The sequence below is a fragment of the Terrapene carolina genome, unplaced genomic scaffold, assembly GCF_002925995.2.
Source record: "Terrapene carolina triunguis isolate 2854851 unplaced genomic scaffold, T_m_triunguis-2.0 Scaffold406, whole genome shotgun sequence".
In the NCBI taxonomy this organism is placed as follows: domain Eukaryota; kingdom Metazoa; phylum Chordata; order Testudines; family Emydidae; genus Terrapene; species Terrapene triunguis.
This window is the reverse complement of record NW_020664757.1, coordinates 3,141,601-3,162,529: the sequence shown is the minus strand read 5'-3', so window position 1 is coordinate 3,162,529 and position 20,929 is coordinate 3,141,601. Positions and strand designations below refer to the sequence as shown.

General features: G+C 39.8%; 1 protein-coding gene across 1 annotated transcript in view; it reads left to right on the top strand.

The window, feature by feature from the left end:
• DNAH14 (dynein axonemal heavy chain 14) overlaps positions 1-20,929 on the top strand; it is a 439,459-nt gene that overhangs the window by 258,846 nt on the left and 159,684 nt on the right. Inside the window, 3 exon segments of the mRNA XM_029912981.1 lie at positions 3,065-3,261; positions 5,773-5,901; positions 15,969-16,109. Coding sequence (XP_029768841.1) covers positions 3,065-3,261; positions 5,773-5,901; positions 15,969-16,109 — 467 coding nt within the window.

The following is a 20,929-nucleotide window of genomic DNA, read 5'->3' as shown; positions in this document are numbered from 1 at the left end:
GCCCCCTCGTACACCCACACTCCTCCTGCACCCCAACCCCCTGCCCTGAGCCCCCTCTTGCACCCCAACCCCTGCCCTGAGCCCTGTCATACACCCCACACTCCTCCTGCACCCAAACCCCTTGCCCTGAGCCCCTTCCTGCACACCACACCCCCCTCACACCCTGCACGCTAACCCCCTGCCCCAGTCCTACATTCATAGCCCTGCATTTAATTTCCCCACCCAGATGTGGCCCTTGGGCCAAAAAGTTTGCTCACCCCTGCTCTAGTCCCTTAGATATTCAAATATATATAGGGAATCACAGTGAGAGCATGCTGGTTGATCTCAGGTGTCTTGACAGAGCACAGGGAGATAGCTAAGAAATAAATCTTGTAGGGAATTATACATCTTAAATTGCACCTAGAAGTGAACAAGAACTTAGTGCAGTGTTTGGACAGTTTGTGTGGTATTTTTCTTGTGCCGTACTCTCCTAAGCACTGCTGCACTAGGTGTAACTTCCAAATGGTCATCAAGTTCATGTAGTGCACTGGTTGCTTTTTTTTTTTTTTGAGATGTCAAGCTGCATGTCATCTCCATACTGATTGCACTACGGTGTAAACTTCTTCACTATCTCCTCCTATGACTTCACATAAATGTTGAACAGAAGGGATGACAGAAAATAATCCTGAGCAGCCATGCATTAGAAAGCCCTGCAGTTAACTGGGCAATTGCCCAACAACATGTTCTTGGACCACTGTGCAGGAACAAAAAAGAATGGAACCACTTACGTGTAATTTCATCCATCCCAGCATGATTCACAGACAAGTCAATAAAACCTCACGGCTAACAGTATCAAGTGCTACTGAAAGATCTAAAAAAAATGTGAATGACTGTTGTCCATTGCTAGAAGGAAATTATCAGCCAGGAAGACTGTATCATTTTCCATAATGTTCTCTGGACGCAGGGATTATTATTACAGATCAAATAAATCTGAGAATTCCAGATGACATAGGAGGTGCTTCACTACAACTTTCCCAAAAACCTTACCTGAAATGGAAGGTTAGAGACACTATGGCTATGGATTTCTGAGGATGTAAAATACCACCACCTTAAAAGTATGCACCACCAAATGCAGCATTTGGCAAAGTCACTCATGTCCCTCAGCTTTAAGTAATGTTGCAGCACATTTCCTCTAGGGTTCTGGAATGTCTCTTCTATTAAAACTGCTACCTGTTTTGCAATTTCTTTGAGGTTGTCAAGTTCTAATTCCAGAAATGTGCATGGCTGCTATCTGAAACGTGGTGCATACAGGCTAGAATGGATATCCAGTTTCAGTGTTCTCTGTCACAATTCAGTAGAGTTGCTATTCACAGCTTTTCATTCTTCATATACAACTGAAAATACGTCATCAGTCAGCGTTTCTCAAACTGGAGTCCACGAGGGTACTCCAAGGGGTCCGTGGGCCCCGCTGATCAACTCCTCCCCCTCCCTCCCAGTGCCTGCATGCTCGGGAACAGCTCTATCTCCCAAAGGCTACTGAAGCCAAACCGGGAAATTTTAGGTGCTAGAAGTCTGGTGGTGCAGCAGGGCTAAGGCAGGCTCTCTATCTGCCCTGGCTCCGCGCCACTTCCAGAAGTGTCCGGCACATCCCTGCAGCCCCTCGGGGTGGGGGAGGCAAGGGATCTCCACGTGCTGTCCCTGCCCTGAGCACCGACTGCGCAGCTCCCATTGACCCAAACTCCCTCGGAGAGCCCGCACCCTGAACCCCCTCTTGTACCCAAACTTCCTCTCAGAGCCAGCACCCCCTTCTGCAATCCTACCCCACTAGGGTTGCCAACTTTCTAATAGCACAAAACTGAACACCCTAGCCCCACCTCCCCACCCCTGCCCCGCTCCTTCCCCAAGGGTCTGGCCCCACTCACTACATTCCCCCTCCCTCGGCGGGGGGACAAGAGGCTCCGTGCACTGCTCTCGCCTGTAGGAACTGCCCCTCCAGCTCCCATTGGCTGGAAACTGGCCAATGGGAGTGTGGAGCCAGTGCTCAGGGCAGGGGCAGCGTGCAGAGGCCCATGCCCCCCGCACCTAGGAGCCAGACCTGCTGGCCGCTTCTGAGGCACAGTGCAGTGCCAGGAAAGGTAGGGACTAGCCTGTCTTAGCGCCGCAGCACTGCCGACCTGACCTTTAATGGTTTTCAAGTGGAACACCCGGTCGAAAAGGGACTCTGGCGGCTCCAGTCAGGACTGCCGACCTGACCTTTAATGGCTAGGTCAGCAGTGCTGACTGGAGCCGCCAGAGTCCCTTTTCGACCGGGTGTTCCGCTTGAAAACCGGACACCTGGTCACCCTATGCCCCAGCCTGGTGAAAGTGAGTGAGGGTGGGGGAGAGCGAGTGACAGAGGGAGGGGGGAATGAAGTGAGTGGGGAGTGGGAAGAGGTGGGGTGGGGCTTTGGGGGAATGGGTGGAGTAGGGGTGGGGCCTGTGGCTGAGTGGGAGGGCTTGGGGGTCCCCGAAACATTTTAAATCAAAATGAGGTCCTCGGGTTGCTGAAGTTTGGGAACCACAGTCATGAGTAATTCTGGTGGAGAATTAGCTGGTTTGTTGGTCTTCTTCCACAGTTAAGAATTTTTTAATGTAATCTCTACATTTGGAAAATCAGTTTTTGAATAAATAATTTATATATTTTACACAGTAGCTTAGCAGTAAACTTCCTTTATCTCTTTCAGGAGAAGAAAACATTTTTAACTTATGTTTTAAATATGCTTTTTTAAGATACACAGGCAAAGAGATGCTTTGAATTCAAAACTATAAAATTACTGTTAAATCGTAGAAGCACATTTGAATTGTACCAAAATCCAAACAGTGTTCCACTCTATCATGCTTAAAAATGCTCGCAATGCTTAAAATACCACACTAATATGAAGACAATATGCACTTTGACTTGACTTATATTTTTGGTAGTGATATGAAAAGAAAATATTTGCTGTAATAACAGTATGCAATATTAATAGCATCTTAGAATGGTGAGGAGAGTAGATCCACTGTTGATCAGATATCATTCTGACCCTTAATTTTGTATATGACACAGATTTGAAGTCAACGAAGGGGCCATATTCTGCAAGTGAAACTGGTGACATTGCTTCATCATCTGAAAGAATCAAGGGTGTTATAGTTTCCACAATACAGTGTGGTGCCCACACCAGTGCTGCCCAAATACAGGCATGGGTTCGTCAGAAATTAATACTAAAAAGTAAAGATACTCTTGGTGCACCAAAATCCAAACAGGTAAAACAGTGTTCTACTCTACCAATGCTTAAAAATGCCGACAGAGCTTAAAATAAACACTAAAAAGATTGACAGAACTATTGGATTTATTTCAAAAGTGTCTCTGTCTAACTACTGTTAAATACTGTTGTAGCCATGTTGGTCTCTCTCACCAATAGAAGTTGGTCCAATGAAAGACATTACCTCATCCCCCTTGTCTCTCTAATGCGTGTATTAGGCTGTTTGGATTATTGTTTTTATCTGTTACTGTTGTGCTTCTTTTCAATTACTAGTGTAGTATTTCATATGTAATGGCAGGAATTCGGGGATAAGGTATTCTTAATAAGTAATGTATTGATAACCTTATTTATTCAATCCCATTCATTTATGAATGTTATAGTAGCTACAAAAATAAATACAAAGCTTCCAAGATGTTTCAGCCAGCTAGCCAGCCTACTCAATTAGCTGACTATGCCAATGAATCTCTGACAATGAGCTGTCGCTGTTTCCATTGCTGGCCACCACCCTGGCCTCCCCTCTGGACACCATCCACAAATCTAATACATTACAATAACTGTTTTAAAAATCCAAATAGGAACTAACAAAATACATAGTATTAATCTCCTCGCATGTTCTTCCATAGCTGTGAAACCTCTCATTATTTGTAAAGTCAAATGTAGTTTGCCTGGCCCTGTGCAGTTGTGGAAGAAGGAGTGACTTCCTTTTCCAGACCTGCTTCCTGCAGGTTTTATTGTGGGAAGGGATGATCTCACTCAATATGACTATTTATTGAAACAGCAAGGCCTGGAACTGAAAAGGGAAGAGGCAGTTCTTGACTTAGGCCTAAGTGGAGCACAGGATTGGTCCAAGAGGTGAATATAGCTAAACCACTAGGTAATAGCAACCATAATGTAATTAAATTTAACATCTTTGGGAGGGATATCAAAGAAACCAGCACAAATAGCATTTAACTTCAAAAAAGGGGAACTCCACAGGAGGCTAGTTAAATTGAAATTAAAAGGAACAGTTACAAGAGTGAAATGCCTGCAAGCTTCATGGAAATTTAAAAAAAACATAATAGAGGCTTTAAACCCCAGATTTAAAAAAAAAAAAAAGAAGAAGAAGTAGAAGACCAAAAAATGTCACCAGGGCTAAACAACAGAGTAAAAGACGCAGTTAGAGACAAAAAGATATCTTTTAAAAATTGGAAGTTAAATCTTACTGAGGAAAATAGAAAGGAGCATAAACTCTGGCAAGTCAAGTATAAAAGTATAGTTAGGCAGGCCAAAAAAGAATTTGAAGAACAACTAGCAAAAGACACAAAAAATAACAGCAATTTTATTTAAATGAATCAGGAGCAGGAAGCCTGCCAAAGCCTGTCAGTGGAGCTACTGGACAATTGAGGTGCTAAAGGAGAACTCAGAGAAGACAAGGCTGTTGTGGAGAATCTAAATTAATTCTTTGTATTGGTTTTCACTGCAAAGAATATGAAGAGATTCCCATACCCAAGCCATTCTTTTTAGGTGACAAATCTGAGGAACTGTCCCAGATTGGGGTGTCAGTAGAGGAAGTTTTGGAACAAATTAATAAATCAAACAGCAATAAGTCACCAAGACCACATGGTATTCAAGAGTTCTGAAGGAAGTCACATATGAAATTGCAGAACAACTAACTGTGGTATGTAACCTATCACTTAAATCACCCTCTGTACCAGATGACTAATGGATAACTAATGTAGCACTTTTTTTTTAAAGGCTCCAGAGGCGCGTCTAGCAATTACAGGCCCGTAAACCCAACTTCAGTCCCAGGCAAATTGGTTGGAACTATAGTAAAGGACAGAATTATCAGACACACAGATGAACACAGTGTGTTGGGGAAGAGTCAACACAGCTTTTATAAAGAGAAATCATGGCTCACCAATATATTAGAATTCTTGGAGGGGGTCAACAAACATGTGGAAAAGGGTGATCCAGCAGATATAATATACTTGGACTTTCAGAAAGCCTTTGACAAGGTCTTTCACCAAAGGCTCTTAAGCAAAATAAGCAGTTATGGGATAAGAGGGAAGGTCCTCTCGTGGATCAATAACTGGTTAAAAGATAGGAAACAAAGGGTAGGACTAAATGGTCAGTTTTCACAGTGGAGAGGTAAATAATGAGGTCTCCCAAGGGTATAGACTGGGACAACTGCTGTTCAACATATTCTGAAGTGACCTGGAAAAAGGGGTAAACAGTAAGGTGGCAAAGTTTGCAGACGAGACAAAATTACTCAATATAGTTAAGTCCAGAGCTGACTGCAAAGAGTTACAAAGGGAGTTACAAAATGGCAGATGAAATTCAATGTTGATAAATGCAAGGTCATTTGTGCAAGTACACTAATTAATGTGTGTTTTAGATAAAAAAAACAATGTAGATGGTTCATAATTATGTGCCTAAAACACAGTCACTTCATGTTAATGCTCTGTAATAATAAGTAAAGCTAAGTTTAACATAACCACATTAGAAACCGTATCTGAGTTATATTTATTCACAGGTGATAATGTTTATTGATGATCTGAATATGCCAATACCAGAGGAGTATGGTGCCCAGCCACCACTTGAAACAATCAGACAGTTTTTAGATTTAGGAGGTTTTTATGACACTAAGCAACTTGCATGGAAGGTACAGTATGGATTTCTGATTTTTTATCAGTTCTAATTAATCTTCTGCAAAGAGCAAGTTAAGTTAAATCTAAGGGCTACTAACCATTTCATATTAATATTATGATAATATTATGCTTACTGATAACAATGGAGTATATTTAAATGAGTTTTCCAGGAGGGATGGGGAGAGCTGTAAATGTGTGTTATTGGTTGTTCTAAAGGACTAGAATTTTTTTTTAATTCTGATTTAAGAAGCAAGAAAAATTTTAAAAGAATATTTTAACTAGAATTTATTTAGAAAATACGATTTTATTGTATTCTAGTTAAATAGATCACATTACATTTTATGAAATTAAAAATGCATACACCATTTTTAAAAATCTCATTTCAGCTCATACCTTGCTTCAGCTGGATAGATCTCCCCTCCCCTTACAGAATGCCTTTTGGCCTTGCCCTCTCTCCTGAGGATCTTTCTCTCTTCAGAACCTTGTTTCATCACCACTGCTTTCAGGTCTTGTGGTCTCTTCTTTCTGTAGTGTCAGGACTTACGCTTAGGGTGCCATGCATTAAGCAGTAACTAGAGAACTCCCTGACCCAAGAAGTCCTTCTCTTTATTAAACTCCCGATGCAACTCATCATGGTCTACTGTGGAACTGTGGAGGACCAGGAACTCCATAACCACTCCACATTTCCCTTTCTTTATAATAAAAGATTAAAACTTAAATTATAACCAACCAGTGTGTGTCTGTCTGTCTCTCTATCTAGAATTCAAAATAAACGAATTCCTTAAAATTATTTTCACTTATATGTCCCTTATCAATTCAGTTTAAATAGTCCTGAGCAATATTCTAAAGATCAAGTCTCTGAGGGGGCCTGATCAATCTTCCAGCCCATGTGTGTGAAGTTCTCTGTGAAGGCGAGGGCTCAGGTCCTAGATTCTCTGTTGTCCTGTGAAGTATTGAAGATGAACTCAAGTCCCCCAAATAAGTCCTTTTGGGGTCTCCACTAGTCAGGATCTGAGAGTTTCTGCTACAATCTGAACTGTTCCAAATGTCTGAGAGCTTTTGAGCCAAATTTTGTTCCCTGGCTTAGTTCAGGTAGTGCTTTTGTTCAGTGCTAAGCCTTGAAGTTTAGATGCTGCCAGATTTTTATTTCATCATCTCATTTTCAAAATTCCTTCAAAAAATCATAGCAATGTAGGGCTGAAAAAGACCTCAAGAAATCATCAAGTCCAGCCCCCTCCAGTGAGGCAGGACCAAGTAAACCTAAACCATCCCTGACAGGTGTTTGTCCAGCATGTTCTTAAAAACCTCCAATGATAGAGACTCCACAACTTCCCTTGGAAGGCTTTTCCAGAGCAAAACTACCACCTACTCTGTTCTCTGCATTTTGTAGTTGTGCATTTGATTTTTTACTTCTGAAGTGAAGTACTGTGCACTTTTCTTTATTGAATTTCATCTTGTTGATTTCAGACCGATTTTCCAAATTGTCAAGGTCATTTTGAATTCTATTCTAATCTAATTCTACTCTAATCCAAAGTGCTGGCAACCTCGCCCAGTTTGGTGTTGTCTGCAAATTTTATAAGCATATTCTCCATAGTACCAGACCAAGGACTGACCTCTGTTGGACCCTACTAGAATTGCTCTCCAAGTTTGATGACAAACCATTGATAACTATTCTTTGACTACAGTCTTTCAACCAGTTATGCACCCACTTTATAGTAATTTCATTAGACCACATTTCACTAGTTTGCTTATGAGAGGGTTGTGTCGTACCGTGACAAAAGCAGATAGCTTTGTAGAGAGTAATGGTTCTGGTGATTGTTTTTCTCCCTTGTTACATACTTCACAGCTCTCCATTAAAGTCTGAATTTGCCTACTCAGGGCAGGCCACCATAGGGATTGTTGTGCTCAGGCTCTGCAGTTGTTTATACTTTGGTGTCTTTCATGGGTTTTGGAGAGTTTCTCTTTCTGAAATTCCAAAGAGAGAAGAATGTGCTGATGTTCAAAAGCAGGCCATCAGCCATGTAAAAGTAATTTCGGTCCTGCCAGTATGGTAGTGGTCTGTTGGAAGCCGATTCCTTTGACCCCATGCTCTTTAGCAGGACGGATAAAAATCAATGATTTTAAAAAAATGGATTGTTTTTTATTTAAATTGGATTTTTTTGATAAAATGCTTTTTGAGGAAAAAACCTATCTAAAGATGGTTTTAATTAAGATACATTATAGCTCAAAGATATCTCATCATGGAATAGGGATTATAAATTCTAATTCTATAGTATGACAATATAGTCATGTAATGTTTAAGAAAAGTTTTGTAAATGAGTTCCAATAGTTCATGGATTAGGGACCCAATTTTATGGGGTTCCAGGGGCTTCTGTGTAGATTATTTCGGTTAATCTTTCTATCTACCCAATGGGACTCAGTGCTCAGTCTAGAAGATACCATCAGAGATGCTTAGTTTTGCAGTTCTCAAACTGTGGATTTGTGTCTCCAGAGATAACATGCTTGTTAACAGCAAAAATGTTTTTAAAATAAATAAATAATATAGACAGGTGAGAAATAACAAACCTCAACCCTATTGTCCCTCTGCAAATTTGTGTACACAGAGTCAATCCCTTACCTCTCTCTAAAAGTGCAAAGTTTCAAAAAATTCAAAGAATAGAAGATCGTTGGGGGTGGAATAGATCTGAATAAGAAGAAGTCTGGAGATAAATGTGAGAAGGGAGGAGCAGGCAGTAGAAACAAAAGTGAAACTGTTTGAGCAGCATATTATAGAAGTCTTGAGGTCTTTCTGAGTGTAGCCTTCATTGATTTGAGATCTACCATACCATTCTCTCACTAGAAGGGAAAACCTATAATGGCAGCAGGCCGTAAAAGAGACCCAGTTTGGGAATATTTTAATGAAGTTCCTCTACCTGTGGGTAAGACAGGCATGCATGCAAAATGCAAACAGTGCAACAAAGAAATGCAAGGCCTGGTTGCCCAAATGAAACAACATCATAAGAAGTGTTCCTTCTCTGGAGGAAGCTGCGTTGAAGATGATGAAAGGAACATGTCTGAACATGCAGGGTCTTCAGGTTGGTAAATTTTTTTATTTCATACTTTTCTTAAGGACTGCCTGTCTTCTGGACTATTCTTGAATTCTCATGTTTGAGCAAAAAATATAGTTGTTACTCTATGGTACTATCATTTTAGATGCAGTTGTGATAAAAAATAAATAGCTGAAATAGGCGGCTCTTCCTTTTACAATTTCACCTTTAAAGTAGTACTGAGTGTCAGTGAATACAATGAGTAATACTAAATGAGCAGATGGTAATAATAATTAAATAACTGCATTCACTTATTTTGTTTAGGAAAATCCATCCTCAACATACAGGATTTTGAAGACTATCCACCTTCAAGATCACCATTATTTTCTAGTTTCAGAGTTATATGCCAATGATAGTGTTTCAGTCATGTCATGTATGTCACATAGCCACAGTATATCACCTGTAGCAAAAAGGAAAAAAAAATCTCCATCATCCAGAAACAACCATAGATAAGTTTGTGATAAGAACCAGCAGATTACAAAAAGAGGTAATTGATGAAAAAATTGCCCGGTTTGTTTATGCAACAAGCTCTCCTTTCGGTATGATTGAGAACCCACACTTCATTAATATGGTTCAGTCATTAAGACCAGGATACAGTCCACTCAACAGAGCAGACGTTGCAGGCAAATTGCTGGATAAAGTGTATGAAAGAGAAATTGAGCAGTGTGCAAAAGGTCTAGAGGGTAAAATTATTAACCTGAGTCTTGATGGGCGGAGCAATGTCCACAATGATCCTGTTGTATGTGCTTGTGTGACAACAGAAGAAGGGAATGTCTTCCTTACAGAAACAATTGATACATCAGGAAATGCACGCACAGCAGAATACTTACAAGAAGTAGCAGTAAAAGCTATAACAAACTGTGAAAAAAAATTCAAATGTCTAGTACACAGCTTGGTCACAGATAATGCTGCAAATGTATCCAAGATGAGAAGAAATTATTTAGAAGAGAGTGAAGAGAGTCCCAAGCTAATAACTTACGGTTGCAGTGCTCATTTGATGCACCTCCTAGCCAAAGACTTCAGTGTTCCAGAAATAAAGACTAATGTTGTTGAAATTGCAAAATACTTCCGTAACAACTACTTTGCAGCAGCTGCTCTGAAAAAAGTGAGAAGAACCAAGCTAACTCTCCCACAAGATGTGCAATAGAAGTCAGTAGTGGACTGTTTTGAGCACTATATCAAGAACTGTCCTAATATTATGACAGTTTGTGAACAAAATTGTGAAAAATTAGATGGCACTGTCACAGCCAAAGTTCTCAACATTTGGCTTAAGAGAAACGTTGAACACATGCTGAGTACCCTGAAGCCTATTTCTATAGCCTTGAACAAAATGCAGGGAAATAGCTGTTTTATTGCTGACACTGTTGAAATTTAGAAGGAACTGAGTGAGATCTTAAAAAGAGAAATATGCAATGACAGAGTTAAATTACAAGCATTAAAAAAACAAATGGGACAAGCACTATCTCCAGCTCTTTTCTTGCAGATATTCTCAATACTCGGTACCAGGGTCAAACCTTAACTGCTGAAGAAGAGGAGTTGGCTATGACATGGACATCTAGCAGTCATCCCTCCATAATGCCAACTATAATAAACTTCAGAACTAAGGGTGAAGCATTCAAGAAATACATGTTTGCTGATGATGTTTTAAAGAAAGTCACACCAGTGAACTGGTGGAAGTCACTTAAGCACTTGGATTCAGAGACTGTTGAAGTGATAATCTCACTTTTAACAACAGTAGCTTCTTCTGCTAGTGTAGAAAGAATATTTTCTTCCTTTGGACTAATTCATTCCAAATTGAGAAATCGTTTGGGACCTGAAAAAGCAGGAAAGCTTGTTTTTCTTTTCCAGATTATGAACAAACAGGAAAATGAAGGTGAGGACGACTGAGTTAGCTGCAGAAGCCAATATTTTAAGTTTCTCATGTTGACCTGGCTGACATAGTCTATTTAATTTTTGTTGATTTTTTTAAATATTTCATTTAACTATTTTAATTAAAAACAATTTTAACAAAAACAAACCTGATTGAATGTTTAACTAAATTCAAAAATGCATATGCTTGTTTTGTTAAAATATTATATGTTTGCTGTTGAAGAAAAAAATCAATAATACATAATGTTGTTGTTTTAGTTAAATAAAACAATTTAAATGTCTGTCTGGTGATGTTCTCCTCCTAATACAGCATGGCAAGAAAATCCTTCAAATATTAATGATTAACCTGTTGAATTGGAGATAGTTCACCTCCCAATGGCTTCATAAATATCTGCTTCAATTACATTTGGTAAATGAAATAACCAAACAATCATTCATTTTCTGATATAGCTGTAAAACTAATCTGAAAAGTTTTCAAAATAAATCACTTTAAAAATGTAGAGTGTGTATCTTCTAAAAATGAAACCTACATCTATCTCTGAGTTGTGAATATGTATTAAGGTTATAACAACCAACAAGAATGCACTTTTATGTAGAAATCCATGATTACATTGAGTCTTCCTGACAAGTGATTTAAATCATAATTTTTTATGTTAAAATCCAACACAAACAGTTATGTAGGCCCAAGTGACTGTTAAAACTTTGGTTTCCACTTGAGCATTCTGCTGCTTGGTTTCTGTGAGACTTCTTGATATAAATGCAACAGGTCTCTGGTCTCCTGCTGGCTGCTTTATTGTGAAGGCTGCTTCTAAACCATATGAAGATGCATCTGCTACTACTGTTGTTGGATAGTTTACTGAGTATTGTGCAAAAAGAGATGGAGATCTCAGTAGTTCTTTTATTTTATTAAATGTATTTTGTTTTGTGCTCTTCCAGATCCACATATTGCAACCATTAAGGAGAACTCTTAAGAATTTGGTTAGATGAACTAAATTTGAATTTCCCAAAATGATTTGTCATGCCCAGGAATCTTCTCACAGCAGAAATATTGTTGGGTTCAAATGAGGCAAGCAATGCCTTCAATTTGTCTTAATCCTGCTGAATTTCCTGTTTGCTAAATATGTGTCCTACAAATCTTACCTGCTCTTTTCCACATTAACATTTCTTGCTTAGAGTGAGGCCAGCTTGTTGGAAGCACCTCAAAACTGCATGTAATCACTCATTGTGTTCATTTTTATCTCTGCCATATACCAAGACATCATCTGCATGGCAAAGGACAACAGGCAAACTTGACACAATCTTAGAGATTCTTTTCTGGAAATGTTCTAGTGCTGAAGCTACGCCAAATGGAAACTGATTGAAACAGTACCTTCCAAACAGGGTGATGAATGAAGTTAATGGTATAGATTCTTTAGCAAGGGGGATGTGCCAGATGTGCTGTAGCATCTAACTTTGAGATTCTCTTTCATTCTTCTTTGACTTTCTGTAGCAAGGGTATAGGGATGAGGCATGGTACTGTGCGACCAAAGGGATTCTTTGATGGCATCAATTTTATTTTGTACTCCCCGACAGCTTTCCTTGTGAAGATGTGTGGAGACATTTCATGTGTAGTTTGCTTTTTGCATTAAAGCATTCCAGTTTCTCTAATAGGTGTAGTCTTTCCATTGCTGGCAACCGTAGTAAGGCCAATTTGTACACACACATGAGATTTGCATATGTATTTGTGCAGGTTCAGAATTGGCTTCTTCTCTAGGTAGATCAGCCCACTCACCAGATACGAGAATCCCATTCACCAGATGTCAGATTATTTCTGACTTGGGAGAGCACAATATTTTGAGAGACCAGTTGTTTGTCCATGATAACAGCTTTTCCTCCAACAAGCCTCCTTCCCCTTTCCTAAGTTTGAAACTTGGGCTATTCTCAATGCCTAGCCACCAGCATCATTCTTGCATCTCTTTGTCTCCTCTTATCTCAAGGAAGAAACCAAAGAAACTCACCTCCTCCAGCCTCAATCAACTTGTCCGTCTCATGCTTCTTCTGTCTCCGCCTCCCCTGCCCACTACAGTTTTACCCACTCAGGGCTTTCTTCATTCCTAGCACATAGGGAGTGAACTCAATATCTCCCATCCCCTTCTCTCCCTGCTCCCCCAGCGCGCTCTCTCTCTCTCTCTCTCTCTCTCTGAAACGGGTTGGAAGTAGGAGCGGCCTCCACACTAAGAAACATTTCTCAGAAGAGAAGAACTGACCCAAAAGGTGAAGGGGAGAGTATTGAGTGGTATGAGGAGGCAAAAAATTGATTCTTTCATGGGTTGGGGGCACATATAGACATGGAATCTTATTAACAGCAAGACATGTGACTTCATTGGGCTACGGGATTTTTACCTGAGCTATGTGTTTTTATAGGAATATTGCAAGAGTGATATAGATTACTCCTTGTTTAGAATTTTTCTCTCACCTTTCTGCTTCTTTTCCCTACATACTCATGTTTGCTTTTCAGTCGTCCTATTCTCTGTCTTTCTTCACCATTTTTCATTAGAATTTATCTCTGTCCCTCTTTGCGTCTTTTTTCACACTCCTAAGCAGACCACATACATTTAAATTCAAATCAGACTTTGAAATCCATGTTGTTTCTGTGGATTCTGAATTAGGTAAAAAGTTTTCTTAGTCCTAAAAGTACCCAAACAAAATAAGACTTCTCTTCAGTGATAGTTTTGACTGAATGTTTCCAATTTATTATTTAATCTGCAGGTTATACATCTTAAGTTCGTCAAATTACTCACCTGTCATTGATAAACCAGAGAAAGAGAACTCAATATTTGTGTGTGTGTATGTATGTATATGTGTGTGTGTGTGTGTGTGTGTGTGTGTATATATATATGTGTATGTATGTATATATATATTAATAGATTCATAGATTCTAGGACTGGAAGGGACCTCGAGAGGTCATCGAGTCCAGTCCCCTGCCCGCATGGCAGGACCAAATACTGTCTAGACCATCCCTGATAGACATTTATCTAATCTACTCTTAAATATCTCCAGAGATGGAGATTCCACAACCTCCCTAGGCAATTTATTCCAGTGTTTAACCACCCTGACAGTTAGGAACTTTTTCCTAATGTCCAACCTAGACCTCCCTTGCTGCAGTTTAAGCCCATATATATATACACACACACATATACATACATACACACACACAAATATTGAATATATATATAGGGCTGTCAAGCAATTAAAAAAATTAATCATGATTCATTACACCATTAAAAAAATTAATCATGATTAATTGCGCTGTTAAACAATAATAAAATACCATTTATATAAATATTTTTGATGTTTTCCACATTTTTCAAATATATTTATTTCAATTACAACACGGAATACAAAGTGTACAGTGCTCACTTTATATTTTATTATATATTATATTTGCATTGTAAAAATAAAATATACTATTTTTCAATTCACTTAATACAAGTACTGTAGTGCAATCTCTTTATCATGAAAGTTGAACTTATAAATGTAGAGTTATGTACAAAAAATAATTGCATTCAAAAATAAAACAATGTAAAACTTTAAAACCTACAAGTCCACTCAGTCCTATTTCTTGTTCAGCCAATCGCTCAGACAAACAAGTTTGTTTACATTTGCAGGAGATAATGCTGCCTGCTTCTTGTTTACATTGTCATCTGAAAGTGAGAACAGATGTTCGCATAGCATTGTTGTAGCCAGTGTTGCAAGATATTTATGTGCCAGATGCGCTAAAGATTCATACATCCCTTCAGCTTCAGCCACCATTCCAGAGGACATATGTCTATGCTGATGATGGGTTCTGCTCGATAACGATCCAAAGCAGTGCAGACCAACGCATGCTCATTTTCATCATCTGAGTCAGATGCCACCAGCAGAAGGTTCATTTTCTCTTTTGGTGGTTCAGGTTCTGTAGTTTCCACATCGGAGTGTTGCTCTTTTAAGACTTCTGAAAGCATGCTCCACACCCTGTCCCTCTCAGATTTTGGAAGGCACTTCAGATTCTTAAATCATGGGTCGAGTGCTGTAGCTATCTTTAGAAATCTGACATTGGTACCTTCTTTGTGTTTTGTCAAATCCGCAGTGAAAGTGTTCTTAAAATGAACCACATGCTGGGTCATCATCCGAGACTGCTGTAATATGAAATATATGGCAGAATGCGGGTAAAACAGAGAGCAGGAGACATACAATTCTCCCCCAAGTTGTTCAGTCACAAATGTAATTAACGCATTATTTTTTTAACGAGCGTCATCAGCATGGAAGCATGTCCTCTGGAATGGTGGCCAAAGCATCAAGGGGTGTACGAATGTTTAGCATATCTGGCACAAAAACACCTTGCAATGCCAGCTACAAAAGTGCCATGTGAACATCTGTTCTCTCTTTTAGGTGACATTGTAAATAAGAAGTGAGCAGCATTATCTCCTGTAAATGTAAACAAACTTGTTTCTCTTAGCGATTGGCTGAACAAGAAGTAGGACTGAGTGGACTTGTAGACTCTACAGTTTTACATTGTTTTGGTTTTGAGTGCAGTTATGTAACAAAAAAAATCTACATTTGTAAGTTGCACTTTCACGATAAAGAGATTTTTTTATGGTACTTGTTTGAGGTGAATTGAAAAGTACTATTTCTTTTATGATTTTTACAGTGCAAATATTTGTAATAAAAATAATACAAAATGAGCACTGTACACTTTGTATTCTGTGTTGTAATTTAAATCAATATATTTGAAAATGTAGAAAAACATCCAAAAGATTTAATACATTTCAATTGGTATTCTATTGTTAACAGTGCGATTAATTGCGATTAATTTTTTTGAGTTAATCATGTGAGTTAACTGTGATTAATCAACAGCCCAAATATATATATATATAAATTGTAGCTCTGAGTAACTCTTTCCTGCTATCGTTGCTCAAGTCACTGGATTTATATATTTATATTGGGGATTAATTTTGCTCATTTTCTAACTATATTTACATTTGGAGCAAGATGGAGACCTTGAAGTGGAAATCCTTGCAATAGCATAGGAGCTCTAAAATTTATTTTGTTTTGAAATGCTGATTCAGTTGCTGCCTTTCAATTTTCTCCCACTCTGTTTCTTACAGAATATCCAGGATGTCTCACTGGTTGCAGACTGTGCCCCTCCAAGTGGTGGAAGAAATGAGATTAGCCCACGTCTTCTCACACACTTTTGTCTGTTGGTTCTGCCTCAACCTTCCTTACAATCCTTACAACGTATTTTCCAGGTAATAGATCAGATAGTTCGGGGGAAATCATATCAGCAAATGGAAGTTCTAAAAGAATGAATAGCCAACAAATTTCATTTAAAATACCTCAAACAATTTTTTTCACACTAATCAGAAAATTGTATGTAGTATTGTGTAAGCAAAGAGGTGGCTTTAAACATCTAAGAAACCCTCATTTGTGTGGGAGTTCAAACCAGATATGTCCCAAACATAGATTTTATTTCACTACTTAGGAAACACTTCAAGTTTTATGATCTTGAGTTCTTGAAATAATGTTTAAATAAAGAATTCCTGGTTCTTATGAGAATTCACAGTTGTGAGATTTTGATTAATTTAACCCTTAAAGCACTGAGGAAGATTTTTAGTTTATATGAATAAATTGCATTTGAGGAACAATAAGAGATTAAGCTCATCCTCAGTTTTTCATCTTTCCTTCTCCCTCCTCTCCTGCCAAACAGGTGCACCAAAGTCTCCTATCAACTGCTGTACCCTTTTTTCTCCTGATAAGCATCTTGCTGCCAGCTGTTGTTGGGGCTGGGAAATGGAAGCAGTAAGGTGTGTGTCACATGAAGAAAATAAGCCAAGGATTGAGGAGGGTTTCCTGTCATTAGAGCAGGAATCTTCACCCAACCTGTTCCATTTCTCAGCTGCTTGGACACCTTTTCTGATCCTTAGAATATTACCATTTCTGCCCATCTGCTCACAATCCTCCTTCAAATAGTGCCCTTTGCCTACCAGTCCCCAGTAGTTGTCTAAGGATTAAGATGCACATACTGTATATTTCTGGGTAGGAAACACCTGTGATAAGGTAGAAAGGTATAAGTCCCAGTGTTTGAGGGGTTAATGCAGACCCCTTCCTGTAACATGGGTAATCAAAGGTGGGGTATATTAAGTTAAAGAGGAAGTGACTGTGGTGGTGGCTAGGAGAATGGTGTGAAAGAAGCTGGAAACATCTCTGACAAGCAGTGAGGTTCGTTGTTCTGAATGGATTATTTTTGTTTTTATTTATTTGTAATCCTTTGTTTATAAATCAGCAAAAGAAAGCCTTGAGGAAGGGGATTCAAACTGCCGCTGCTGAGTGTTATTCATCTTCCCTAGTTGTTCCCACTGACTTACGTGCCAGTGTGATCCTGACAATGTCTCTGACAAAATACTATATGACATACGTGTACCAGAAATGTTATCAATCGCTGTGCTTGGCAAATGCATTATGTAAATTCTATTGTATTCTAATCTAACTGTAGGAAACTAGGATGGATTTGTTTTCTCTCATAGGGTTATACTATATTAGGATCTCATCCTGTTACTGCTAAAACAGATGGATGAACCCATTTGTAAACATTATGAAACCACTTTCCATGTAACATGATTGGCATTCTCTGTTCAAGAGAGGCCCTGAACTGGAAAAGCAGGGGTTTTGCAGATCAAGAGTGTAGTACGATGAAAGAGATGTGTTGGGAAGCTTGCATAGTATTTAACTTACCTAGATTATGCCTGGTTTAAGATTGTGTGCATTAATACCTACTTTTCAGGAACTCTGAATTCAGTCCCAGATTACTAAGGGAAAAGTATACGAGACAAATCGAGATGCATTATCAAAAGACTCATTCGTGAGTCTATTCTAACTACAAACAGTACATATTTGTTATAATTCATTTTAGTGTTTCCAGGGATTGCCATTTACACATCCCTCCAGGGACCAGGGAAGCAGCTATGCCAGAAACGGGAATTCATCCCTGGGGAAAAAGTAGATAGTTGACACATTGGAACAAAGCCCGCATAGATGTGGAGAGCCCTATACTCAGTTTAATAGTTCTGCTTCACTGATGGAAGGCTTGGCTACATAGAGCTTGTACCAGTGACAGTTGGGTGGGATTTTATGATGGGGGATGAATGGAAACAGTGGGGCCCTGAGGCTGCAGTAGTGGTTGCGGAGTTGCCTGAGGAGTATTTATTTATTTAGAATTCAGTGTTTTAAAAAAGTCAAGTATACAAGGCTCTGGGCTCCCTAATACATAATTAACAAGACAATAAAATCCCAGCAACAAAAATAACAATTTTAAACAGTGTGATACGGCAGGGCCAGGGAACAGTGGGAGAGGGGAGACATATAAACTGTAGGCTAATTAACTTGTCGTTCCCTGTAGAACATGGAAGATTACTACAGGTTAATTGGAGCACCTGTAGTCAATTAAGGCACTGTCAGGAACCTAATAAAAAACCCTGCTTCAGGCAGACAGGGTGGTGCAAGGAGGGATTGAGGACTGGAGTTTGGAAGTGTGTTGCTGAGAATTGAAAGACCAGAGAACTGGAGGAATGGAGACCCTGCCCCAGCAGGGCAGGGAGACTCCCTCCCCCAACGTCAAGGACCACCTTCCCGGGCCACTAGGCACCCCAAGAGCAGGGGCAAGGGGTGGTGTCCTAGCCCCTCCACCAAGGAAAGCACGGGACCCACCATACCAACATTGGCCATTTTGCCACAACAGGAACACAGCCAGCCACCTACAAATTCTTTTGGCCAATGGATTCCATTCTTTCTTGACACCTCCAGAAAGCTGATATACTCAGATTTGACATAGACAATTAGATCTGCACTTTTACTCATAATTTGGACTGGTGCGATTTAGGCATTTTTATTACTATTTAGCTAATTGCTCCTCCCTTGCAGGAATACTCATTTTCCTCATCAATCTCTGACCAGAATAGGGAGAGCATCCCTAGTTACTTCTCAGGGCTTGTCTATGTGGTGATTTAGTGTGTGGAAAACCAGGATGTGAATGTACAGTGCACTAACTTGCTGCTAAATGTTGCTCTTGATCATCAGGATTTGTATTTCTATATTTCAATCCACTATGCTCACAGAAAATATCTTAGATTTGTAGTGGGGACAAAACATCTTCAGTACAGAGTTCTGCTATTTGATTTGTCAGCAGCCTCAAAGGTTTTCACAAAATATCTTGTACTGGTGATAGCATTTCTAAGGGCATGTCTACACTACAGACTTAGGTCTACCTATGTTAGGTTGACCTACAGCCACCGCAGTAAGTACAGAGGTCCACGCTATCCTCCTTCTGTTGGTGGTGTGTGTCCTCACCAGGAGCGCTTCCACCAACTGAAGAGGGGCAGTGTGGGGGGCTGAGAGCCAGAACTCTTAGCTCTGTGAAGCGCCTCACTGGGGGCCCAGCTGCCCCCCAAGTCTCTTGCCTCCCCATTTCCTGCCGGGAACAGGGAGCAGCTGCCTGGGCTTCTCACCTCCCCACTGGGAGTGGGGGCAGCTACCTGGGCTACTTGGCTCCTTGATCAGGGACTGGAGAGCCGGGTGGGCACAGCCAGGCTCTAGCTGCCCAGCTTTCTTGTCCATTTCAGGGCTCCAGCATGGAGCCCTGAAATGGACAAAACAGCCAACAGTCAATGTAAGTAACTCAGTGTCTATACAGACACTGTCTCCCTAAGTACATCAACATAAGTCCTATGCCTCACATGAGGTAGAGTTGTTATGTCGATGTAGTAGGGCACTTACATCAGTGGGACAAGGCTGTAGTGTGTACACTAGGTCAATGTAAGGCAGATTATGTCGACCTAACTGTGTGGTGTAGACCAGGCCTAAGAAGACAACTCATTAGCCTTTACTCTTACCTCAGTGACTGGTTCATTTGAGGATCCTCTTCTCAACAAATCCACAGATAATATACATTACATCCTTCAAATCTTTACTAAGTTGGGTCTCCAGGTAAACAAAGAGAATTCATCTTTAGTATCATCCCAGAAGACAGAATTTATAGGAGCACTTCTGGATTCCACAGCAGCGTACCTCGTAGTAGGTTCAAAATCATGGAAGATCTTATAAATAATTTACTAATAATTCTCAGACAGCAGTAAGAATGTGTCTAAAAATACTAGGTCATTTCATGCACATTCATCACTCCTCATGCTAGACATCACCTTTGCTTTATGCAAGGCTGGTTGTAGTCATCTACCTACCAAGCAAACACCATCTAGATATGGCAGTGCAGATTCCACAGCAGGTCCTATCATCACTAAACCGCTGGCAGTAACCAGTCCAAGTATGCAGAGGTGTTCCATTTTCTCCCCCTCTGCCCACAGTGATGTTAGTAATGAATGCTTCCAACCTCTCATAGGGAGCATACTAGAATCACCCTTAGACCCAGGAACTATGGTCAATAAACAGGTCTCAGCTTCATAAATGCCTTAGAACTGAGAGCAATCTGTATAGCATGTGTGATGTTCCCACTTTTAATACAAGGCAAAACAATACAAGTGATGACAGATAACACTATAGTAATGTTCTATATTAACTGATGAGGAGGAGACAGACCTTCTCAACTGTGCCAAGAACTTGTTCACCTATGGAGCTGGTGCATCAGGTTTCAGATTACCTTGACAGCCATTCATCTACCAGGATCAGTGAACATCTTAGAGGATCAGTTGAACAGACACTTTTCTTTTGACCATAAATGGTCTATTAAGGACTCAGTTTTTCAAATCTTTCAATCTTTTTGGGGGAGGGATAGCTCAGGGGTTTGAGCATTGACCTGCTAAACCCAGGGTTATGAGTTCAGTCTTTGAGGGGGCCACTTAGGGATCTGGGGCAAAAATCAGAACTTGGTCCTGCTAGTGAAGGCAGGGTGCTGGACTCAATGACCTTTCGGGGTCCCTTCCAGTTCTATGAGATAGGTATATCTCCATATATTATATATTAAATGGAGTCACTCAATTATAGACTTGTTTGCCACAAAATCAAACAGAAAATGCTGCATCTTTTGCTTTAGAGGGAGTCTGAGCCCAGGATTGCTATCTGA